This window comes from Condylostylus longicornis, unplaced genomic scaffold, assembly GCF_029603195.1.
Source record: "Condylostylus longicornis isolate FDR11 unplaced genomic scaffold, ASM2960319v2 ptg000013l, whole genome shotgun sequence".
Taxonomy (NCBI): Eukaryota; Metazoa; Arthropoda; class Insecta; order Diptera; family Dolichopodidae; genus Condylostylus; species Condylostylus longicornis.
Window position 1 is genome coordinate 826,472 of NW_026577982.1, and position 23,660 is coordinate 850,131.

The 23,660-nt window shown below is 23.7% G+C and overlaps 4 protein-coding genes across 4 annotated transcripts; 2 read left to right on the forward strand and 2 right to left on the reverse strand.

Annotated features, from left to right (window-relative positions):
• Positions 1-515: 515 nt before the first annotated feature.
• Positions 516-18,445, reverse strand: LOC129605244 (membrane-associated progesterone receptor component 1-like). The gene is made up of 3 exons (XM_055514880.1): positions 17,497-18,445; positions 1,161-1,313; positions 516-836 (listed from the first exon to the last, which is right to left on the reverse strand). Exons 1-3 carry the CDS (start codon positions 17,858-17,860, stop codon positions 604-606), a joined length of 750 nt encoding a protein of 249 aa, XP_055370855.1. The 5' UTR covers positions 17,861-18,445; the 3' UTR covers positions 516-603.
• A 538-nt stretch (positions 18,446-18,983) lies between these two features.
• On the forward strand, positions 18,984-19,854 carry LOC129605246 (uncharacterized). Its single transcript, XM_055514882.1, has one exon. The coding sequence runs from the start codon at positions 19,102-19,104 to the stop codon at positions 19,747-19,749; it is 648 nt and encodes a 215-aa protein (XP_055370857.1). The 5' UTR covers positions 18,984-19,101; the 3' UTR covers positions 19,750-19,854.
• LOC129605245 (NADH dehydrogenase [ubiquinone] iron-sulfur protein 3, mitochondrial) lies at positions 19,795-20,692 on the reverse strand. Its single transcript, XM_055514881.1, has one exon. The coding sequence runs from the start codon at positions 20,611-20,613 to the stop codon at positions 19,864-19,866; it is 750 nt and encodes a 249-aa protein (XP_055370856.1). The 5' UTR covers positions 20,614-20,692; the 3' UTR covers positions 19,795-19,863.
• Positions 20,693-21,241: 549 nt separating this feature from the next.
• On the forward strand, positions 21,242-22,900 carry LOC129605243 (putative nuclease HARBI1). The gene is made up of 5 exons (XM_055514878.1): positions 21,242-21,435; positions 21,489-21,708; positions 21,857-22,081; positions 22,138-22,282; positions 22,363-22,900. The coding sequence occupies exons 1-5, from the start codon at positions 21,323-21,325 to the stop codon at positions 22,770-22,772; spliced, it is 1,113 nt and encodes a 370-aa protein (XP_055370853.1). The 5' UTR covers positions 21,242-21,322; the 3' UTR covers positions 22,773-22,900.
• The last annotated feature ends 760 nt before the right edge of the window (positions 22,901-23,660 follow it).

Here is a 23,660-nt window from a genome sequence, read left to right on the forward strand (position 1 = left end):
AAAATTTAATATTACAATATTGGATCAATCAATATATTTTTTTTATAGAATCTTTATTTAGTCTTATTTATATTCTTAGTTTGAATAAGCATAGATCATATTATGTTCTGTGTTTTCTTTTTCAAAGAATTATAATAAAAATTTTATTAAGCTTTTGATTTAAGTATACAAAATATGTTCAACGAGTATATTTAAAAAAAAAAAGTTTTATATATTTATTTTAAATATTCTTGTAAAAAAGAAAGAAAAACAAGCAAAAAAAAAAAAAAGAAATATAGTGACAGTATGGTTTGTGAAGGCCAAAAGCACACTTTTTGAAACCAAATTTTTTTTTTTGTTTTTTTCTTTTTTGTTCTTCTTTAATTAATTAATTCATTTTCATTTGATTTACACAACTTTTTTCAATATTTTTTTTATACTCTTATTAATTTTATAAGCTCTTCGCGAATTTTCGATTCATTTATAGTACATCAATTAAAATCAAAACAAAAAAAGTAAAAAAAAAATAAACAAAATTTACATTGAATGTTGGTTTTTGTTTTTTATATTTTTTTTTTTCTCTGTGATTTTATGTTTTTTATATAAATAAATAAAAAAACAAAATTAGTCTTCTAATGTTGTAATTCTCTTTCTAACTTCACTATCTTCATTCGCTGCTGATGCAGAAGATGATTGTGCGGTTGATACATTTGCAGTAGTTGTTGCCGGTTTTGAACCAATTTCATCAATTTTTTCATCTTCATTTGATTTTGATGTTGGTACATCTTCATCTTCATCAGAATAATTTGTTGGTTTTTCACCTGGCCTTAATAATTTTCCAACAAATTCATATCGCTCTAAAAACAAAAAAAAAAACAAAAACAACAAATTAAAACTTTTAAAATATAAAGTAAAAAAAAAATATTTTTTTGGTAAAAGATAATTTATAATGAAAATTTCGAATAACAAATAAGTATAACAGTATAACAGTTAAATACCACTTTTAATATAATAAAATAGAATAGAATTTATGTAAAAAATTTTCAAATATAGAGGTATAAAAGACAGTCTCTCATTTAGATTTAAAAATTAGTTCTAATTTTCTAAATATAATATACAAACCTTTATTTAAAAATTGTAAGGAAGAAAAATAGAACAGATTATTATTATATATTTGTTACCTTTTAGTTGCATTTCCCATTCTTTAACACTACTCATTTCAGAAGAATTTAAATCACTTAAATCATCATATTCTTCACTGTCATTGGCAGTAACATTAAATGTCGCTAAACCTCTAGATGCATCACGTCCAGCGAATACAGCATATGGACCACCTTAAAAAATTATTTGAATTATTAAATGAAAAATTTAACAAATTAAACATAAATATAAAAATTTTTCTTTACAATATTCATTAATATTCAATTTCTAAGTTTCTAGTTAAATTTATATAAGTTTATGTTTTTAGTAAAAAAAAGGTGTCTTTTAATATTTTAAATCGAAACAATCGATTTTGACGAAGAAAGTAGCGTGGCTCATTGATAAATTTATTGTGTGATTACAAAATTTGTTCAAAATTCTATTAATATTCAAAAACTTCATATCCAATTAAAAACGAAAAAACTTTACAAATACAAACAGAAATATAGTCTTATATCATTATAAAAACTGTAAATATATTAAATACAAGTTTAGAAATACAAAATTAGAATGGAGTCATTACTTTCTCAGTAACAATACATTTTATATTTCAGTGTATTAAATATAAATCCAATAAGAGTAGAAAAGTTATTTAATAATCTACTATTAATTTAAAATGAATTCGAATGAGTAAATTACATTGATGATTTCATAAACTTACAAATTACTTAATTACATATGAAAAACAGGTTCTTTAAGTATATACATATATATATAATATATTTCTCTCAATTCTCTATAATTGAATTTAATTTCAAAATAAGTAAAAAAATGGTTGTTACAATTTCCCAATATTAATTTTAATGTTGATTTGACTAATTTAAAAAAACAAAAAACATTTCTTCTTTCTGTATACTATAACAATAAATTTATCAAGTATTTGAATTTCAAAATTAAAACATTTTACAAATTTATAAGAACTTTTAAGGTGAACAAGTATTAAAACTATTCACCTTTTCAACAATTATTTTTTAATTAAAATTGCAATTGATTTTTTTAAATATACAATGCATGTATGCTTGTGTATTTTAGTTACTATATATAGTGTAGACCATATACACCTGATTCTGGTTTTCGTTTTTACTGCAATCACATTTTTGTTTTAAAAAGTGGAATGTATGACTAGACTTAAAACAGATAACAATTTGTTTTTCCATTTCTGTCAAGAGTTAGTTTTTATATAAATATTATAGAAAACATTCAAGTTCATATTGCAAAAAAAAAAAAAAAAAAATGAATTATCAAAATGATTTATCTTATCATTAAAAGATAAAAGATAAAAATTTTGCAAGGCAATAAGTTTTCATTTCAAAAATTATTCAATAAAAATATTAATAAAAAAATTTTTAATTTTCTGAGAAAATTTATTTTATTTTATTTTTTCATTATCTAATGATTATGCGTCTATGGTCACCAAACAATTTTATCGCAATTTATAATCAAATTAAAACTATTGGTAAGCTTAACTAGTTGATCAATTTGAAAATTGAGATATTTCAAAAATAATACATAATAATTCTTAATAAAACTCTATGAAATATAAAATTTAATTTCAGAACAAAATTTTATTCAATTTAATATTAACATCAAGTTAAAAATATTATTACAAGTAGATAGAAAAAAAATAAATATTCAACCAAAATAAATTCCGGCGGAAATCCGTTTGGAATTCCAATTTAACCTTGTAAAATATTCACAAAATAAGGTTTTCAAAACAGAAGACTAGACTTATATGAGAACAATTTATGATTTTTAATTTTCTATAATAATTTAAAAATTGTGTATGGTTTTAATAGATGAAACGAATTTATTATATTACTTATGCATTCTGAAAAATCGACCATATTCCAGTTTCCATAAAAATTCCTATAAAAATTTTATTTTAAAATGAGTTTTCTAAAAATAAAAAAATTTTCTGTCTCGTGTAAATTTTCGTCTTTTGTATTTTAAATTTATTTTTTTTTTTTTTTTACTTTTTCCACCTTAATTTCAATTTTTAATTTCAGAACTGATTTTAAATCTTTATACATACTTTTTATATTCGCCGATTTGTTTAGTGCACGTGAACTTATCAATTAATATCTGAATTCAATTCAAAAAAAAAAAAAAATAAGTTTTATATTTTCTTTATTTATACAATTTAAAAATAAAAAAAATAAAAAGGAATTTTAAAAAGTAAAAAAGGTTTGATTTAATTTGTTTATTAAATTTGAATTTCGAATATTAAACAAATAAAAAAAAAACGCGAGGGCAAAATGTGTTGCCATTATGACAGATGAATTACGTTTCTTAATCATTACGCAAAACGAATAACTAATTATCCTTTAAAGGCATAATTATTAATAATGCTTAATACAATAATTAAAAATCATTTAAGTAAATTAAAAAGTACACATTTGAAACATCGATTTCGTTAATTAATGTATAGTACACGTATACGTAACGCATATACGTAGCACATATACATAACGAATAATTGAATGTTAATCAAATTTAGCATAGGCGTTAAATAGTTCGAACCATGCTATAGTTAAAAATATTATGACGTTTCTGTATCTTATTTAAATTTCAGTGTAAGTTGTCACAATTCGTAGGTAAGAACATTGAATAAAAATATATGTATTTAGTTCAAACAAAATTTAAAACTTCCATTAAACAAAATTTGAATTGTCTAATACATAAGGTTTTATAAAAATGTTGGAATTAAAACAAAAAAAAAAAAATTCAATTTGAAAATTAACTTCACTTCGTTTTGAATATTGGCGTTAGTTGCGTTGAATATTTTTTGACACCAGTGATCGCTGTATAAATAATTAAGCTAAAAAAAATTAGACTTTCAAAATTTTATTTTTGAATTTTTAATTTCTTGTTTCTTTTTTTTTGCATAATTTTCTTATAAAAAGAATAATAAATTTTTAAGATACAAATATTTGATTTTGTTTTGGCCTCATAATAAAAATCATAAAGGTAAAAGGGTAAATCTAAGGTGATTTGTTAAGTATTTTATAAAAGAAAAACACCGGAAAATTGCACATTTACATGTATACGTATGTAATTTTGATTTAAATCAATAAATTCAATTATTGATATTTAATTTAAAATTGAATTTTTAATATTTGATTTTGAAATAAAATTTTATTTAAATATTGACCATATATGCGCTTACTCTTACTCCATCTAATATGATCCATTCGAAGTGTTGAATTTCAATTTGAAGAAACAAGAGAGTACTTAGTTCCATTGTGCTTTTGTTGTTTGATAAAAATTTAACTTTAAAGACTTTACGTTACTATATGCATGTTTATGATTTTGTATAATAATTTATCTTAAAGGACAATACTGTCCGACCGAAATTAGAAAAGTTGAAGATATTCAATTTTTTTGCGGAATTAAAATCAATATCGAAATAAAAGTATTATAGTATTCGTTTTCTTGTCTCCTCCTAATTTTATTAAAAATAAAATAATAAATATAAATAATAAATATAAAAATATTAATTGATTTTTCGAACTAAAATTTAATTGGTTTTGGTATTATTATCAAATTTTAAGTAAAAAAAATTTATATTTCAATGAGTAAGGCTCATGAATTTTCAAAGTGTAAACACTGTAATTTTTTAGAAATACCTTTATATGCACATTTATATATGTATATAGCCTTTAACTAACAAGTTGAAATTTTTTAACAATCGACGGATGACAGGTAATAGTAATTTTTTTCAACTCTCCCAATTTCTCTGTAAATGTTTCACGTACGATAACAAAATTAACCCTGGGATAAGACAGCATAAAATAATATGAAAGTACAAAGAGAACATAAAAGTGTGAGAGAGCAATATATGGAAGTAATTACAAGACGAAAAGCGGAGGATTGTATAAAATTATAACCTCCTTAGTTAAGATTAACTACGAATTTTCGATGACCAAGACACCACTAAAAATATAATAAGGAAAGTTTATATCAAAATATTTTCATATTATCATGTTAATAAAACAAAATGACATGAAAATCCCACCATTATAATTAGTGTGTTTAATGTGTGTGTAATATAAAAGCACGTCCCCAGAAAAAAAAACAAATTCATGTTAATTTCTTACCTTTAAATCTAAATGAAGGTGTTCACTATTTTATTTTTTTATTAAAACTTATAAATTTTAATATATTTATAAAAAAATTATCAACTTCATTTTAAAATTTGCCATACTATTAATAAAATTAATTTTTCCACATTTATTTTTTGCTTTTAATTTTTTGAATATTAAAAGAAAAAGTTAAAAAACCAATATTATTATGAATTTGATAATGGATGATGTCATTTTGTACCCATATCGTATAAAAATATCATAAAACAATACCGTATAATTTATATATGTAGGTAGAATCGAATATGAAATCATTGAAAATTTAATTTTGTTAAAAAAAAAAAATTTTCTTTTTTTGATTAAAATTATATTGATAACAATTATTTATTTTTTATATATTTCATTTATAAATGAAGAAATAAAAAAAAAAAACAAAAACTATAGAATTCAATGAACAATTATAGAAATTTTCAAGAATATTTTTATTACACATACTTAAAGAAGAAATATAAAATTATATGCGTGTATGTATATTATAATGTTTCCTTTACTTTAAGTAAAACTAACGATGCACTTCAATAATTCAGAAAATTGGAATTCTTTTTTATAAAAATTGTGAAAAGAAACACAATAAACGAAAGCAATTCAATTGTTACACTTGAATATTATTTTGCATAATGGTCTCATAATTTCAAAAATATTTTTAAAAATTACAAAAAAATAAAAAAAAATAAATAAGCAAAGGGCATAAAAATGGATCACTGATTATTTAAAACTATTTTGACCTCACCTAATATTATTTTTTGAAACTTAATTATTTTTTTACAGTTTTTGTTCAAATCAAAGCACTTATGTTGGTGCACAAAATAATGCACAAATTATATTATAATTTAAGGTTAGGTTTTAAGTATTTAAATTTAATATTTAAAAAAAAAATATTAAATTTCAAATTGCCACCATATGTAGATAATGATTTGCTATCACGCATCTGTTGCAGTGAGACAAAGTCAAAGATCCAAAATTATTTCTAGATTTAATTAAAGCATTCTGAGAGTTTTTATGAAAATTCATGTTTTTATGAAATGTAAATTTAAATTGCAGTACAATCAAAAAATTTTCAACTTGTAAAATTCAATGCCAAATTATTTATAATTGCGAAATATTCGAAATCGCATGAAAATGTATTCCAAAATTCTAAAATCTGTAAGCTAGAGAAACTAGAAATTGAGCGGAAAATTAAAATGTTCATATTTTTGAGTGCAATTTTTTCAGAATTTACAATTTCAAATTGACTTTTGTCATTCAGAAAAAAAAAAATCACATACATATATAAATTTCAAATTTCGATTTTCTACAATTTTTTAATAATAAGATTAAACAATTTCTTAATAATTCCCAAACAACTTCACAACTTTAATTACAGAAACAGTTATTGTTACAGCGTTTTCTGACATAATAGCTGACAAAAAATCACAGCTTTCCATATAAATCGAATAAATTGGGGAATGAATGTAAAAAAAAGAAATTTTTTCAAGTTAATGCAGCAAATAAAAAAAAAAAAAAAACAATAATTATTTAATTTTTATCCATTTTAAAGGTCTTCTTAAAATATTAAAAGTTTTAATTGTGAAAAGTTGAATAAAAAGTTGTAAAAATTTTGAGTTCATTTTCGTGAAAGTTTAGTGAACCAAAAAATAAAATAGTAAAAAATAAAACTATAAGAAATATAGTTGAAAATCATGAGAAACTATGAATTTGTGTCAAAGCAGAAAAAAAAATGTTGTTAAAGAAAATTCATTTTGTTTTTGTTTTTATTAAAAATTATTTATTAAATTGTAAATTTTTTTTTTCTGCATTAAAAATTATTCAATTTTTTTGCATTTAATCTCATTTTTATATGAAAAAAACATGAATTTAAGTAAGATTTTACGTTCAATTAAATGATATCGTAAATTAATGTTGATAAAAATTAAATTTTGGTAACGAGGAATATTTGCTAATAAATTAATAATTTTATATTTGGCACTTATAACTACTTATTTTCAAAAAAAAAGTAGCAATGGTTGCATTAAATTCCATTAAATTCCCTAGAAGCTCACATTAAATTTACAAAACATGTAAATTACCCAGCATTTACACATTTGCATGCAAGTTTGTATAATATTAATTGTCAATTAGTTTTTCGAAATGTCAAATTACTTGCTATTATGACGTAGGCGTTTAGCAAGTTAATTTTTGAAAATGTCTTTGAGAAGAAAACAACTAGCAATATATAATTGTTTATAAATTTTAGAAACCATAAGTTTGCTAAGTTTAATTTTTTCAAAACAAAATTCAAAAATTTTAAATTAAAAAAAAAAAAAAATCAAAACAACAAATTTTTTTTGTGAATTTCTCAATATGTCAAATTACTTGCTCAAATTACTGGCAGCAAAATTTTCTTGCAAGTTGAACTGCAAGTAAACAAGCAAGTAGAAATATTTCAATGTGTTAGTAAAATTTTTGTATGTATTGCAACTTTCTTGCAAGTAACTTGTACGTGTAAATGCTGGGTTAACAACAACGTATTTCATAAATTATGCTAGCTTTCTTTTGTTGATAAAATTTCTCTAATTGTCAGAAAATCGTATTGTCATCAGAGTGACAATGCGATTTTCTTTTTCATATTTCTGCAAATAAAATTTTAATTTTCAAAAAATTTAAAAATAATTTGTTAATGTTCATTTTATATTCTTGTTGTTGTTGCTTTTTGCTGCCATCTAAGTTGGTTCTTCGATTCTTGTCTCAAAATAAGTCCTAACTAAATTGTTGTCTAAAATTAAAATGACAACTTTAGTTTAAAACTACTATTGTTTATTGTTATTAATCTAACAAATTTGCAATTTCGTTGTTTTTTAAGATTTTGAGAAAAGGGAAAACACGAAACTGACACGCCTACTGCTTGAGTCAGAATTTTTTGTTTTTGTTAATAATGTTATAATTAGTATGTAGAACACAGAATCCTCTAAATCTAAAAACAATTGTAGGAGCATACAAATTCAGTTTAATTTTTATAAAATTTTATTTTATTGGAAAACATAATAAAAATGAATATACTTAATATAATCATTATCTTAATCAAAACTGTGATAAATATTTGCGTAATAAATACAGAAAAAAACAACAAATTTAAACATTTATTCATGAATTTAAATACATTCATATGTACATAGATAACGTATGAAACTTACTATAAAAACTATATGACTTTTAAAAAATATCACGAAATTCGCACAGTAAAACTCAGAATATTAAAACTAAACAACTTCCCGAAATTTAGAAAAACGCAAAAATTACAATATTTTTGAAGAAAAACAAATAAGCTCCAGCTGAACAATTAACGGTTAATTTCAAAGGTCATTTTGTCAAACTAATATTAGTTGATGCCATCTTTCAGCAAAAATCAAACAAGTCGCATCTTTCTCAGGGTTTATCAAATATAAAATAAAATTTTTCTTCTAAAGAGAAACAGATGAAATTAGTATGTATACGTGATTAAAAAATTTTTGGATTATGACCAGATGAACACACACTGAAAATAATTATCAAATTGCACTTTAATAATATTATAAAAATGAAAACAACCTATAACAAAATAATGGCATGAAAAATACAAAACAAGGTCTGACCAAAAAATGGGAGCGTAAAATGAATGTCGTGTTAAGGATTTTATTTTTGATGTGTCATGATTTTAGGAAATCATGAAAAAAAAATTTTTTTGATATTCTTTTTAATGAAAATACACACACTGTCTTATTATATATGTATACGTATACAAAATATAAATATATTTTGTTTTAAAATACATACTGAGTGTTCCATTTAATTACTAAATTACATTATTTAAAGTGAAGTTAAGCAGGAATATCAGAAAAAAAAACTAAATTTATCGTGCATATTACACTTAGTAAAAAATTACTGAGTGATTTTTGTAAACTTTTTAGTTTCTTAACGATTTCAAAATTATAAAATATGGCTAACTTTTATATAAAATCTTATTTTGGGCTATCTTACAAAAATGGAATAACGTGCAACACCACAAGGAAATTGTTGTCAAAACTGGACAAAGGATCTGATATCTCTTCGATGGGGCGATATTGGTCCTGTAATAGGGGTTTCAATCGGCCATTGTCTGATTGGCAAACATAAATGGAGAATGAGCCGTCCCGCATATGATCTCTGTAGATGTTGCTGTTATGAAGAGGAGAAGGAAACAGTGATCCACCTTCTGTGCTCTTGTTCGGTGTTGACGAGCTTTAGGAGGAGATTTCTTGTGTCTCACATTTTGAGTATTTCGGACTGGTTCAGATGAGGGACGGAAAAGGATAAAATCCGACCTAACCCAACCAAAAACCTTAAAATTTTAATAATAATAGTTCAATATTAATCTTCGAAAAGTTTAAAATCTCTTATTTGTTTAACAATTTAAGAATGCACTTAAACATCTTGTACACAGAAATTATTTAACTTAAATTTTTGTCACGTTCACACATATATGCACATACATTCGCAAATATATCACACAATGATTATCATACCATTTAAACGAGATATCTTATATACTTATTATAATTATATTAACTAACATACGATAATAAAACAAAAAAAAAAAACTCCAATTATGACAATTTAACTATCATGAATAAAACGTAAAATAAATTTAAAGGTGTTTTTAAATACAAAATATTACCATGATTACTTATTTCTTAAATTGTCACTATGATTTTATATTTAGAATAAAAAAATAAATATAGAACAACAACAAAAGAAAAGAAGATAGAGTTTTATTTTCGAGCGTAGTTTCAGTTTGGATAATAACTATGATTTCGTGACGCAAATTTTGAATTTCTTCATTATTTTACTTAGTATTTACTCTTAGGTCTCTTGAATTATTTGTTTTTTTCATAAGCAATTTGCCTCTATCTAATACTTTTAATTAATTAGTAGTGTGTTGTTATTTTTTTTTTGTTCTTGTACACTCAAAAACATGTTGAATCATTTTGTATAATTGTATGCAAGTACACATATAAAAATTATAATGTTAATAATAATTATATAAGAGTGTGTTTAAAGGAATTTAATAGCAAGTTTTTGATTACGAATTTAAAAAAAGAATTTATTAAAAAAATTCATTTTCAATTAATAGAATTCAATGGAATTAATAAAATTCAATGTTTATATAAAAGCAAAAATGTTCAATGTACACTTTTAAATAATATCGAATTAATTTTTAACCCTTTGCACTCGTATTTTTGTCGGAGAAGAGTACCTACCAATTCGAAATTTTTTTTCATAATCGATTAGGATAAATCTATCTCTACTCTCAAACTCATTTTCAATATTGCCTCGTAAATATCGCTTAGGCATTGTAAACGTAAAAAATAACTTATAAAATGATAATACTATAATCTTCTGTATAATACTAACGTGGTATTCGGTGTGGTACTAAACTAAATTTTTAACGCAAAAAAGAACGACTCAAGATATTTGGAAAAATGCATACAATGTAATACAATGTACTTAATACAATATAATGTAAACACATACACATTCATTTTCTTGAATTTTTTTATTTTATATAAACCCAAGCGACGATAATATTTTGCTAATATTAACCAAAATAAAATATCCGCCTCTAATTTATCCACTTTCTGACATATTTATATCTACAAAAGATAAGATACTTGTGCCGAAGAGCAATAAAAAGGCTAGAGATACAATGTCCAATACACACGGAGACATACGAGTGCAAAGGGTTAAATTTAGTATTGCCAATAGCCTAAAAAAAAATTTAAATTAATTTTAAGTAAAACAATTTGGAATTTTTGGAACGAAAAGATTATTTCCATCTTAATATTTACATGAAGTGAATAGCTTACTTTTCTAGATTTGTAATATCTAAGATATGTTAGATTTTATTGTAAATATAAATGGCACCACCTTAAAATCACCTCTTAAAAGTCGAAATGCATTTGGAAATTGAAAAAAACAAAAAAATTAATTAAAAACGAATTTTTAGATTTTTGTTTTCAAACACCTTCAACATTCCAGCAATTCCTTAAAATATATTTGCAAGATTAAAAAACAAAACTTTAACAATACATATGTTAGAGTTACGCTTAGGCATGCTACGAGTACAACATTCGAACGTGTTGCCTTCTTTCTTTGTAGCACAGTTACATCGAACATGTTTTATGTTAAAATCTAACATACAAATGAATATTACTATAAAAATGTCCTAACTCTTATAATGTTCTAACACATAATACTGTAATTTATTTTGTGTTAACGTCATATTAAAATTTTATGTAGTTCTAATATAGTAAAAATGAATTAATTATTATGACAATGAAATAAAAAATATAAAATAATCAATTAAACAATGCTTAAGCATAACTGAAAAATATGAATTATTAAACTCTATATAAAATGAGAAAAAATAGAGTTGACCTTATCAACTCTGTGATACCCGTACGAATTTGTTATCCTATAAAAATAAATATGCCATAACTGACTATGGGACAGACTATGACTGTAAGTTGCCGTATTACCATATTAATTTATGCAAAATTTCAGTACAATGTGTTTTTCAAAATATGGCAGCCACCAGAAAGGTTCAAGAAATTTCAACGAATTTTATCAAGTACATGGGCCTTATTAATATATTCGTTTGTGTGAAATTTCAATGCCACAGCTTTTATAGTTTCTGAGATATAGCCAAAAAAATTTTGAAGTTGTGTGGCAACTACCCGAACCGGTAACCTGATCTTGTCCAATTTAAATAGGGTTCTGGCACTTACTAAAATAAATTATTTGTGAAAATTTGTTGAACTTAGCTCAATTAGAGTTATCGTTGGGACGGACAAAAAAAGCTATATCAATTCAGAATTTGACGCTGATCAAAAACATATACTTGAGTTTATATCTAAAACCGTTATTTCTTAACGTTACCTTTAAGATTTTATTATAAAATTATCATAATATACAAATACTAATTAAAACCATGTACAATATCATGTCATCAGTACTAATTCGAATGTAATTCTTATTTATAGTTTTAATAAAATAAACATAAATAAACAAAATGTGATTTCAATATGTTTGATTTAAATTGTTTGAAATGTCAAGTATTATACGGTACATAATATATACAGTACGTACCATTTAAAATTGTTCAATTACAAAATTAATAACAAATATTCAATAAGCAAAATAACCATTATGTGACACCTTAATTTTATATATTAATTGTAAAAGGAGCAAATATACACATTTATAGTATCTTTTAATTAATTTTGAAAGTGTAATTTTCATGAACTAAAACAATTAATTTAAAAATAATTTACCAAAAATGACTGTAGTAATTTAGAAAATCATGAAAAACATACTTATGCATGTATGTATTTTTATTTATTCTCAAGTTTTTTTCTGTTACCACTTCGAAATCCTCTCGGAATCTGATGTTTTTTTACATTTTTTCATATTGTTTATTTTTTTTTATTTTTTAAATAAATCTATTTTTAAATATTTTTTTTTTGAATCATTTAAATTTAAGAAAACGAAAAATATTCTCTAATTTTTTATTTTTATTTTTATTTTGGTATTTGATTAAGTTAATTATAGTCTATATTGATTTTGTCATAATATATATGTATATATAGTTACATACATATATATTTAGATTAAATAAATAAATTGAAAACATACAAACATAAATGTAATATTAAAATAGTTAATAACTATTTAATTGTATTTGTGTTGATTAAAATTCGTAACTAAAAAATAAACTTAAATATATATAATTAATAAATTTTCTGTACATACTTATATACAAATATATAAATTATTAATAATAACATTCAAGCATACAATGTGTACATACGTCACTTTATCATCATTATAATGTTACCTATACAAGAAACATTCATAAATTCTTTTTTGTAAACAAAAACACAGAAGGAGAAAAATCAAAAAATAATAATATACTTTTATGTATACATAATTATATAAAAAATATGTCAACAATTTAAACGCCGGCACAAATTTATGTATGTGTATATATATTATATATTTGTATATATAAGATGTGTAGTGAAAACTATTGTAGTAGGAGTTCATATTACCGATTTAAGTGATTACTGATTATAAATTTATTCAAATATATATATTATCGCTTCAGATCAGAATTATCTTAAGCCCACTTTAAAGTAAGATTAGTTTTTTTTTACTAGATTTTAGTATATTTGATTCTAATACAACGGAAACATATAGTTATGGCTCAAGCAGACATACAATTTTTAATTTTGCAATTACTTGTTGATTGTAAAGTCGTTGCGCGCACATCTAAACTTTGCGTCAATTTAAAATCTATAGCGTTAATTAAAAATTACAATCGGTTTGTAAAAAATTACAAACTGTTTGATTGGATATTAGCATGCGGATCATACAGTTGCCATAAATGCGCACTTGAATATAAACCTATAGAATACAAATGAACGTTAAAACAGTTGCAAAACTAAAAATTTCTTGTCTGCCTGAGTCCTCGGAGACTCTAAGCTTATTTTTTTGCTTTATAAAATTGATAAGTACAACGCGCAAATTTCAGAAATTTTTGATACAAAACATTATGATCCGCATGATAGCCGGTTTTTGGAACTCGGTCTTTAAAACGAAAATATTTGAATTTCTAAAATTAATAACATTTTACTAATTAAGTTTCATCTAATCTCAAAATTATAAGAGAAAAATTAAATTCAAAAACATTTTTAAAAGCTCTCCCGAAAAAATTTCAAATTGCGACTTAGCATAGTGCTGATCCAAAGAGACGATATTATTACTATTGTGTTGTTTTACTAATACAAATATAATAATTATTTACGTTTATTTTAACTAATTCCCAATTTATAATTAATTTGTCTTTAGGTTAAGGTATCTGAAAAGAAATTATTAATTTTTGACTATTTCTCTAAATCATAATTAATTGAAATTTTATTTAATTACCTACTCATATTAGAGTTAATGACTGCATTAAGTAAATACCCACGTATAGTTTGTTTAACTAGGTAAGTAACAAAGAAAAAAATTCAATTAACTTAAATGTTATTATGACCTTTTTATTATCATAATTATCTATCTATTATTAATATTATTAAAATTGTCTTATTTGACCTTAATTTTTTTACAATATTATTTAAATTTTTCTACTGTACTTAATATTAGTTGCCATTTTTTGCATTTACATACACAATTTACTTGCAAACATTTCAGAAAAGAGAACAATAATTATTACTTTAAACCTTGTTTTCCAACTAATTTCAGATTTTCGGCTCGAATGTTAATTCTATTTAAAATATTATTTAAAAATTGCAAAAATTATAGATTTTTATTTTTTAAATATACGAGTACATGCGCGTTAAATTTCTAATAATATTTAATGACCCATCGGATCTCGTCATAGGATATGCTTAATATAATCAAATTTTTATGATTTCTGATTCTTTTATCTAAATTCATGCATACATATATTAATAAATATACGTACATACATATTTAATTATAATTTTTGGAAAATCAACAAAAATAGCATGTTTTTGAAAGAATTTTGAAGAAATTTGAAGAAAATTAATAAAAAAAAAAAAAATATTTATTGTAGATATTTTTGTTTCTAATAATTTAAAAAATTAAGGCAATAAATAACGTGTTCTGTACATGCTGAATATTTCAATTAGCTCAATAAATAAGTATACATTAATTTAGAAATTTAGAAATTTAGTAATAAATAAGAATGTTGTTTTTTGAAAATTGGAAATTTTTTTAATTTGAATTTAATCTGAAATGCTAAATAACTTTAAACTAATGAAAAAAACCTAGTGCTTTTGTGATTTTTATTACTTTTATATTTAAATATTTTTGCAATATATTAAAATAATGTAATCGTAATATATACACACTTGTATAATTAATTTACATTTAAAATAAACAATTTTACTTTAAGTTAAAATTGTTTATTTTAATTATTAATATTAGTGAATAAAAATCTTTGTTTCACTATTTAGACAAAGGAATTTTTTGTAGTACTTAGACATTATTTTTTTTTTAAATATAAAATAGATGTATAGGGCGTTTCGAATAAGTTTCGAATATACTCGTTTCCGAGTTACAGTATGTTGAAAAAACTTAGTCCCAGATTTCATATACATAAATAAATGCAAATAATTTCGGAGTTGTGCAGCGTAAAGTAATCATTAGACACTTTTAAAGACATAATTTTGTTAGACAGTTTTAAAGATAATTTTATTCATACAATCAATTACATTTCACTTTTAGTTTTCGAGAACTCGGAAGTTTTTGTAATTAAATGCTATTGTTTTTCCGATATGCTATAATGAGATACAAAAGTCCCCCATAAAATATTGTCTTCAGTCTGTCATAGTCTTACAAGTACAATGAACTTACTCTAACCACCCTGCAAAATTGTTTAAATTAAATTTTTTAATTACTTATATTATTTAGGTGTATATAGGTGCCTAATTTTATTTGATTTTTTTTTTTAAATTATGAAAACCTAGTTAAAATCATAAAAATTAAAGTCGCCTATTTATTATATATTTAAATTGTATACACCTAGATATACTATAAACTCATTAATATTTAAAATAAATATAGAAAAAAATAAATCAAATAAGTAGTAAACATAAATAATGAAATGTTTATTTATTTTATACAAATACTTATGTATATATACATATTTGAATATATATTTATTATTTATTTAACAATCACAAGATTTGTTTCAAAGTTCAAATATTTTGTAGGTTAAAGAAAAAAATGAACTTTTCATATTAATAAGAATATTGGATAGTTGATATGTATGTATGTAGGTATGTATTTAATAAGTTAATAGAGTGATTTAATAATTTTTAGAGCACACTTTACATAAAAACATAAATCCATTTTTTATTAAGTAACTAGTTATTATTTAGTAACTAGTTAAAGTTTTTATTATAATATAAGATTGATAAATTAAAATCTAAAAACCTAAATGAAATTATTTTCAATTTTGCCTAGGCAAGATACGAATACACAAATTTTGTTTTGAAACCGGACCAAATTATATTTCTTAAAGTGTAAAAATATTAAAGATACTACAAACTACACATAAAAATATTAGAAATATTAAAATGAGTAGTCATTATATAGTAGAAATAAATACACAGTTATATACATATTTTATATGCAAGTATATAACACGAATAATGTTCTGATTATCTACTTTTTATATACATACATACATACTCATTTCCTACCAAAAGTTCAAAGTCCTTTAAAGTTACAATTCGAAATGATTTGTAATATATATACATATATGTATAATATGTAAACATTTATTCATCTAGATTCTAGATACTTATTTTTTTTTGTATAATTTTTCTGTTTTTTATATAATATATAACGTATGGAGGTAGGTAGGTTTGTATTAAGAAGGAAAATATAAATAAGGTTAAGTGATTTCATTAATTTTTGTTATAAATATCGATACTTAAGTAGAGTAGTGCAATTCAAGATAGGTAACAAAACTACAATAACACTATAAAGTAAAATTTATGTGCTTTATTTTTAATTTTATTTTGCAAGGAAAAAATTGATTATTTAGTAAAAATTTAATGAATTGTATGATTTCAATTACAAAATGAAATATTTATGAAAAATTTACGATTTCATATATTAATATCTAGCTATTTCCAGATTAAGCTTAAATATTTTTTGTCGAATACCAACCAAAAAAAGATGACGTAGTCAAAATAAAAATGTGGAAAACAGAACAGAACAGAAAACCAATGTACATCATTTTATATGCATGTATGTTATACTGTTGTTCTTATTATTATAATTTATAAAACGAAAGACATGTATGTAGGTAGGTGGGTACCTACATATCTTATTCAAGAGTATACCTCCTAGATAAATATATAGTATAAAGGAACCTAGCATAAAAATTACATTGCAATTGAATAGATGAAAGTAATACAAAAAAAAAAAACTTCTTACGTCTACATTTAATTATTGCGTAGGCATGGGTACACATATAAAAAAACTATTGAAAAAAAATTTAGATTCAATAAAATGTGCCTAAAAAAATTAGAACATATTAAACTTACAAATATTTAAGTATATAATAATTATTTATAAAACTAACCTGGTCCATAAAATCTTTTTCCAGCGGTGACATCATAAACATTACCATTAACAGCCATTAATATTCTACCATCTGGTTGTTTACCATCATATTCTTTTAGTTCTTTAACAGTGAAATCACGTTTTTTCATTTTTGGTAATTTTTCCTCTTTTGGACTCTGATTAGTATGTGGTTCATCGAATCGGCCTCTAATAATTTTATATATTAAAATTGCTATTATAACCACTAATAATAAATTCAATGGGCTATAAAAAATTTCACTTAATATACTAGCTAATAAACTCTCTGTTTGTTCATCAACAATAGGTTTTTGATCTGTTTCAGTTGTAGCTCCAGCTGTATTTATATTACCGGAACCTTCCATTTTCTTTTAAATTATTTTTCTTCAATATTTTGTCCAATAAAATTAGAATGAAAAATAAATCAATGAACAATTAATCCAAAAAAAAAAAATTTTTTTTTTTCTTTTTAGAAGTTTTTTGGTTTTTTTCTCTTATTTTCTTTTTTGATTAAAAATTTCAAATTAGAAAATTTAAAATATGAAAACAAAATTTGTGTCGTTTGAAATCTTCACGACAGTTTTTTACGACGGAATTAAATTAGAACTGGTTTTACTTCTATGCAAAAAAAAAAACACACAAAACCTTTTCAGTAAAAATTATTGAGTTCTGGCGCACTTTGTAAATAAAATACTAAATTTGCTTCTTAAAGGATTTTTTAATAGTTATGACGCGTCAATCGTGTAAATAAAAATCGTGTTTGTAAAATTATACAAACATTTAAAGCCAAAGTTGAATAAATTTTTGTTCACGAAAAATATTTAATAATTAAGCAAATTTTAAGCACAAAATTAAAAAAAAATTTAACTTATTCTTTTTAGTTTTTTTTTTTTATTAATTAAAATATTTGCTTTCGATAAACTTTTTCAAACACCAAATGAAAACAAGGAACTTACTGCACTGAAAATGACAATTTCAAAATAGAACAGCTTCAAATAGTTCTATTTCCACATATTCCGATACTGTCAAAATTGAAAATTCATTTAATATTGTCAAAATTAAATATTTTTACAACAATTATGACCTCTGGTGAATAGAATAAAAACTTTTAAGGAACTTAAAAGGAACTGTTCTTGAACGTTAATAAACAAAGCCAACTTTACGTATAAACACATTTTATTAAATTTACATACTTATTTAATAACTAAAAATTTGATTAGTTCATAATAGAAATTAGATGAAAATCTTCCTTACAGCAAAGCAAAATATCAAATGGCTTAATTTCAACTAAATCTCATATGTTTTTTAATCCAATCTCTAAGTTCGGACATGGTCTTTCAATTTTAAAATAATTCATACTATTAGTATTGTTGCAGTTGAATACTGAACTTGATAAAATTGCTGGTGTGAGCCAAATAATATTGGAAATATAAACACAGCCAGTTAATATCAGAAAATTAAAATGTCAGTGTCAAAAGTCTAGGTAAACAAACATATGCTTTTTTGCAGATTTTTCCAACATGGTTAAAATTGTATAACTAAAGGGTATTTGTAAATTGAAATAAAAGTTGGTTCTTTGTAATATTAAATAAATTCATAAAGCAATATGTTTCGATTTCTAAAAATATTGCCAAGAAATGTCAACCAATATTTAGCACCCACAAAGAATAAATTTTGCTACAGAAGTATATGCAATGTAGAAAATCAGACCAACAACAAAAGTTTAAATGCCAATTTTATTGGACTAAATAGCTTAGCTTTGAAAATTAATCAGGATTTGGTATGTCCAAAGTCAACGTATTTTAATAATCGGAATAATACCAATAGCGAAGTGGTCAATTCGGTATTATATGATCATAGTAATGTGTTCGGATATATTAAAAATTACAGGCAAGTTTATATAGAAAATCCTAATGCAACAATAGAAATGCCGCCACAAAATAAAGTAGAAGATGTAATACAAGCGGCTCGATTAATAGTTATTAGAAGAAGGAAAATGAAAAAGCATAAACTTAAAAAGTTAAGAAAAAAAATGAAATTTGAATGGGCAAAAGTTCGTCAAAGAAGAGAAATGCGCAAAGAAAAAGCATTTCAAGCGGTTCTCATTAATCAAATTAAGGAAGCTGAAAGATTTAGTGCGGAACAGTATGTAGAACAGAAGCTTAAACAAGCAAATGAAGTTCCCATCCCACGATTTTGGAAAGGCAGGCGCTTGCCAGCTTTCATTATAAAAGAAAAATTAGGGATCAAGTAATCGTTTTCAAGCTGCAATTAGAAAATTTAAAAAATTATACCGAAATAATTTTCATAATAAATTTAACAATTTATTTTCGACTCCTTTATGATTTTACTACACAAATTTTGTATTTTATTTATCCTTTTTTGAAATTTCAGCAACTTCAGTGCCTCGGAAATTAGGAAACTGTTCCCATGGTGCATTCAAATCGAACTTTCTAAATTCTTGAGCTAATTCTAAAGGTTCACATACGACTCGTTTCTTTTCGTCATCGTATCTAAGCTCAACATAGCCGGATAGTGGAAAATCACGTCTTTGTGGGTGTCCTTCAAATCCGTAATCTGTTAAAATTCTTCTTAGATCAGGATGGTTAGCAAAAAATACACCGTACATATCCCAGACTTCTCTTTCATACCAATTTGCTGCTTTATGTACGTCACAAGCCGAATCAACTGGAGTTAATTCATCAGTATATGTTTTTACACGAATTCTTGAGTTATAACGCAATGATAGAATATTATAAATGATTTCAAAACGATATTGACGACAAGGTACATCCATACCAGCAATATCAACTAAATTTGTGAACTGTGAGTTCTGGTGGTCTTTCAAAAACTGAAGAACTTGTGTAATACCTTCTGGTACTACCAATACTTCCAATTCATTGCCACTTGTTAATTGTACTCGTTGCACATATTTTGGTAAACATTCTAATACATATTTCCCGAAGCCTGTTAATTGGGAACGTACTTCTTCAACTTCTTTGGACTTTACTTCAGCTGCTGCTGTCGATGAATATGGAATGGCTGATTTGTAGCCTATTTGTAATGCTCTGCCATTTCGACACAAATTTTGAATTGCCGCACCAACTAATTTGTTCATTTTGCAATTCTTTAGAAATTTTACTTGTACGAAGAGATTTCCACTATTTTTGCATAACAATCTGGAAAGTTGACGTTTCAATTTGACAACTAAATTTGAAACATCCTCGATTTTGACACTATTTGTGAATTTTCAAAGTACTGTGTTCAGTTTGCAAAATTGCTCTGAATTTAATATTTCGATGAGCTCATAAAAATAATGACAAAAATAGACATTTTTGCTTTTTATAAATCATTTATGGGCTATTTACATTCGCGCTTGGCTTTTTTTTATGTAGAATTGAAATTTAATAATAAACTTAAGTAAATAAAGAGAAAATCTTTTAAATTTTGCTTGTCAAGTTGATTGAGCCATAATATAACTAATTTCCTGTCTATTGACTTTACTGCTTGCATTTAAATAAAAATAGCTTCCTTGAGGAAAGCTATTTTTAATATTGTTGAAAACTATTTTCAACATTAATTAAGCTGTAATCTAGAATTATGTTAATCCTAGGTTATGATTTAATTTAGCATTTTTCAATGATTTTTTTAAAAGATTATGTGTCAAATTCGAGGATATTTTGACTCTTAGTTTTTAATAACATCTTGGTAAATAAAAACCATGATCAGCTGTTAAAAGAAAAACAGTTAACAGCGAGTTGTTTTTAAAAAGCATTAAAGTGTTTTCAAAATATATTTTAAATTAGATTTGGTTAAAAAAAGCTATAATGACATCGGTAGAATTATATTTTTCCGATGAAGAAGAAGAAATTTTGGAAGTGAAAAGAATAAGGAGAAGTTTAAGGGACAGTTTTAATCCGATGGAGTTAGACAACGACGTGTAAGTGAAATAATTGGCTATTTAGTTATTATAGCATTTTTAATTCATTTTAGATTCATAAGAAACTTTCGTTTATCAAAGCCTGCATTTCTTCATGTGTATAATAGTATTGAAGATAAACTGCAATTAAACATAAGACAACAAGCTGTACCAAACATTATTAAATTAGCGGCTGCCTTAAAGTTTTTCGCATATGGTGATTACCAGACATCTTTCTTCGAAAATGATCTCGATATGGGCCTCGCACAGTCTACACTATCATATATATTTAAGGTAATAAAATAATAAAAAAGAACGTACCTACCAACTTATACTTAATGTGAATATTGAAATTTAAGTAATGAGATATCTATCTCGGTTTTTAACCAGCCTATTTTTAAGTATACTTCATCTATATTATATGTGTCAACTTTAATTACAGGAAGTATTTGATGCACTGGAAAGTAATATTTGTTCAAAGTATATAAATTTTGAATATAAACCGGATGAACTACGCAGAGTAAAAGACCATTTTTACGAAAAATATGGTATTCCAAATGTTATAGGTTGCCTCGACAATACACACCTCAAAATTATAATGCCAAAGAAAGATCTTCGACATTTGTATGCAAACCGAAAAGGCTTTTTTAGTTTAAATATTTTAGTTGTGAGTAAGAAGTATTGTTTTCAAAAATGTTATATATAATTCATCTTTCGCATAAGGTATGTGATGACTTAATGCACATACGATATATTGATGCAAGAAATCCTGGAGCAACATGCGATGCCGATGTTTGGAATAAGTCAAGTTTAAAGCGAAAACTTCATGAAGATTATTGTAATAACCGCAAAACTGGTGTGCTTTTGGGTAGTAACGCTATTTCTTAATTTTTGTTTTTTAAATATGTAACTATAAGTAATACTAAATCTACATTTTTTCAAATTTAGGAGATGATAAGTATCCCCTTACTCCATATCTTTTAATACCCTATAACAATGTAGAAAAAGGATCATTGCAAGAAAAATTTAACAATAAACATAAACTTGCACAAGAAGTTATTGAAAAAATGTTTGTAATATTGAAAAGTAGGTTCAGATGTTTACTGTCAACAAAAGAGTTGCATTATAGTCCAGAAAAGGCAACGCAAATAACTAATATATGTGCTGCACTACATAACATTTGCTTAAAATATAAAGTTGAAATGCCTGATATTCAAAAAGAAAATAATCAAAATGATGATAATTCGATCGATGCTAAATATGGAGAAGATGAAATTATCAAAACGTCATCAAATGAATTATATAATGGTGGAAAGTTAGTGAGAGATTCAATATTAGATCTTTTTAAAAAATCATAAGCCCTTGTGGCAACAGAATCTCAATATAACACACAAAACACAAAAAATTTTTTTATTTTTTTAGATTGGGTAAAGTCTATAATATTGTTAAGTTTTATTCTCTTATATTTTATAAAATGCATTTTAAACTATAAAAGTATTTTTTAAAAATTTATTTTTATGAAGGTCTATATGAGAATAAAATTTATGAAAATAATGCTATTTCAAAGTATGAAAAAAATTAATGATTTGAAGGGTCACCTGTTTGATTTTTTTCCTTTGTAAAATTGTGAAGAAACTGATAAATCTAGTCGCAAGAATGTGAATGAATTTTATTAAATTTAAGAGTTATTTTAACAAATAAAGTCACAAGTTTTCGTATATATTATAATGTATCTACATATGTATGCTTTGTTATTTTATTCAAGTAGCTACTCATGTGAATATTCAGCAAATAATTTTGAAAAAAAAAGCCGGGTTTGTTTTATATTCCTACATGTTTCTCAAATTCTATAAGAATTTAATAATTAATAATTCTACAAGAATTTCAGTAACTTGTAAAAATATAAATATATGAATAGCTGAATTCATTATATACTTATAAGATGATAAGTATACAAATGAATAAGTACGTATGTATGTATACACCACAAATAATAAGAAGCATGAATTATAAATTAAATTTATAAGCTTATATTATTGTGTTGTCTGTTAGTCTGTGCAGTCATAATTTTGTACATATAATAAATTTTATATAAAATTAAGAAATTTTGTTTTTATTTGCTATTTTTTTTTTTTCGAAAAATAATTTATAACCTCTTCATAATCAATTATTCGTCTTTTGTTAAAATTAAATAATTAAAAAATAATTAAAAAAACAGATTCAATTTTACAATAATTGGTACAAAC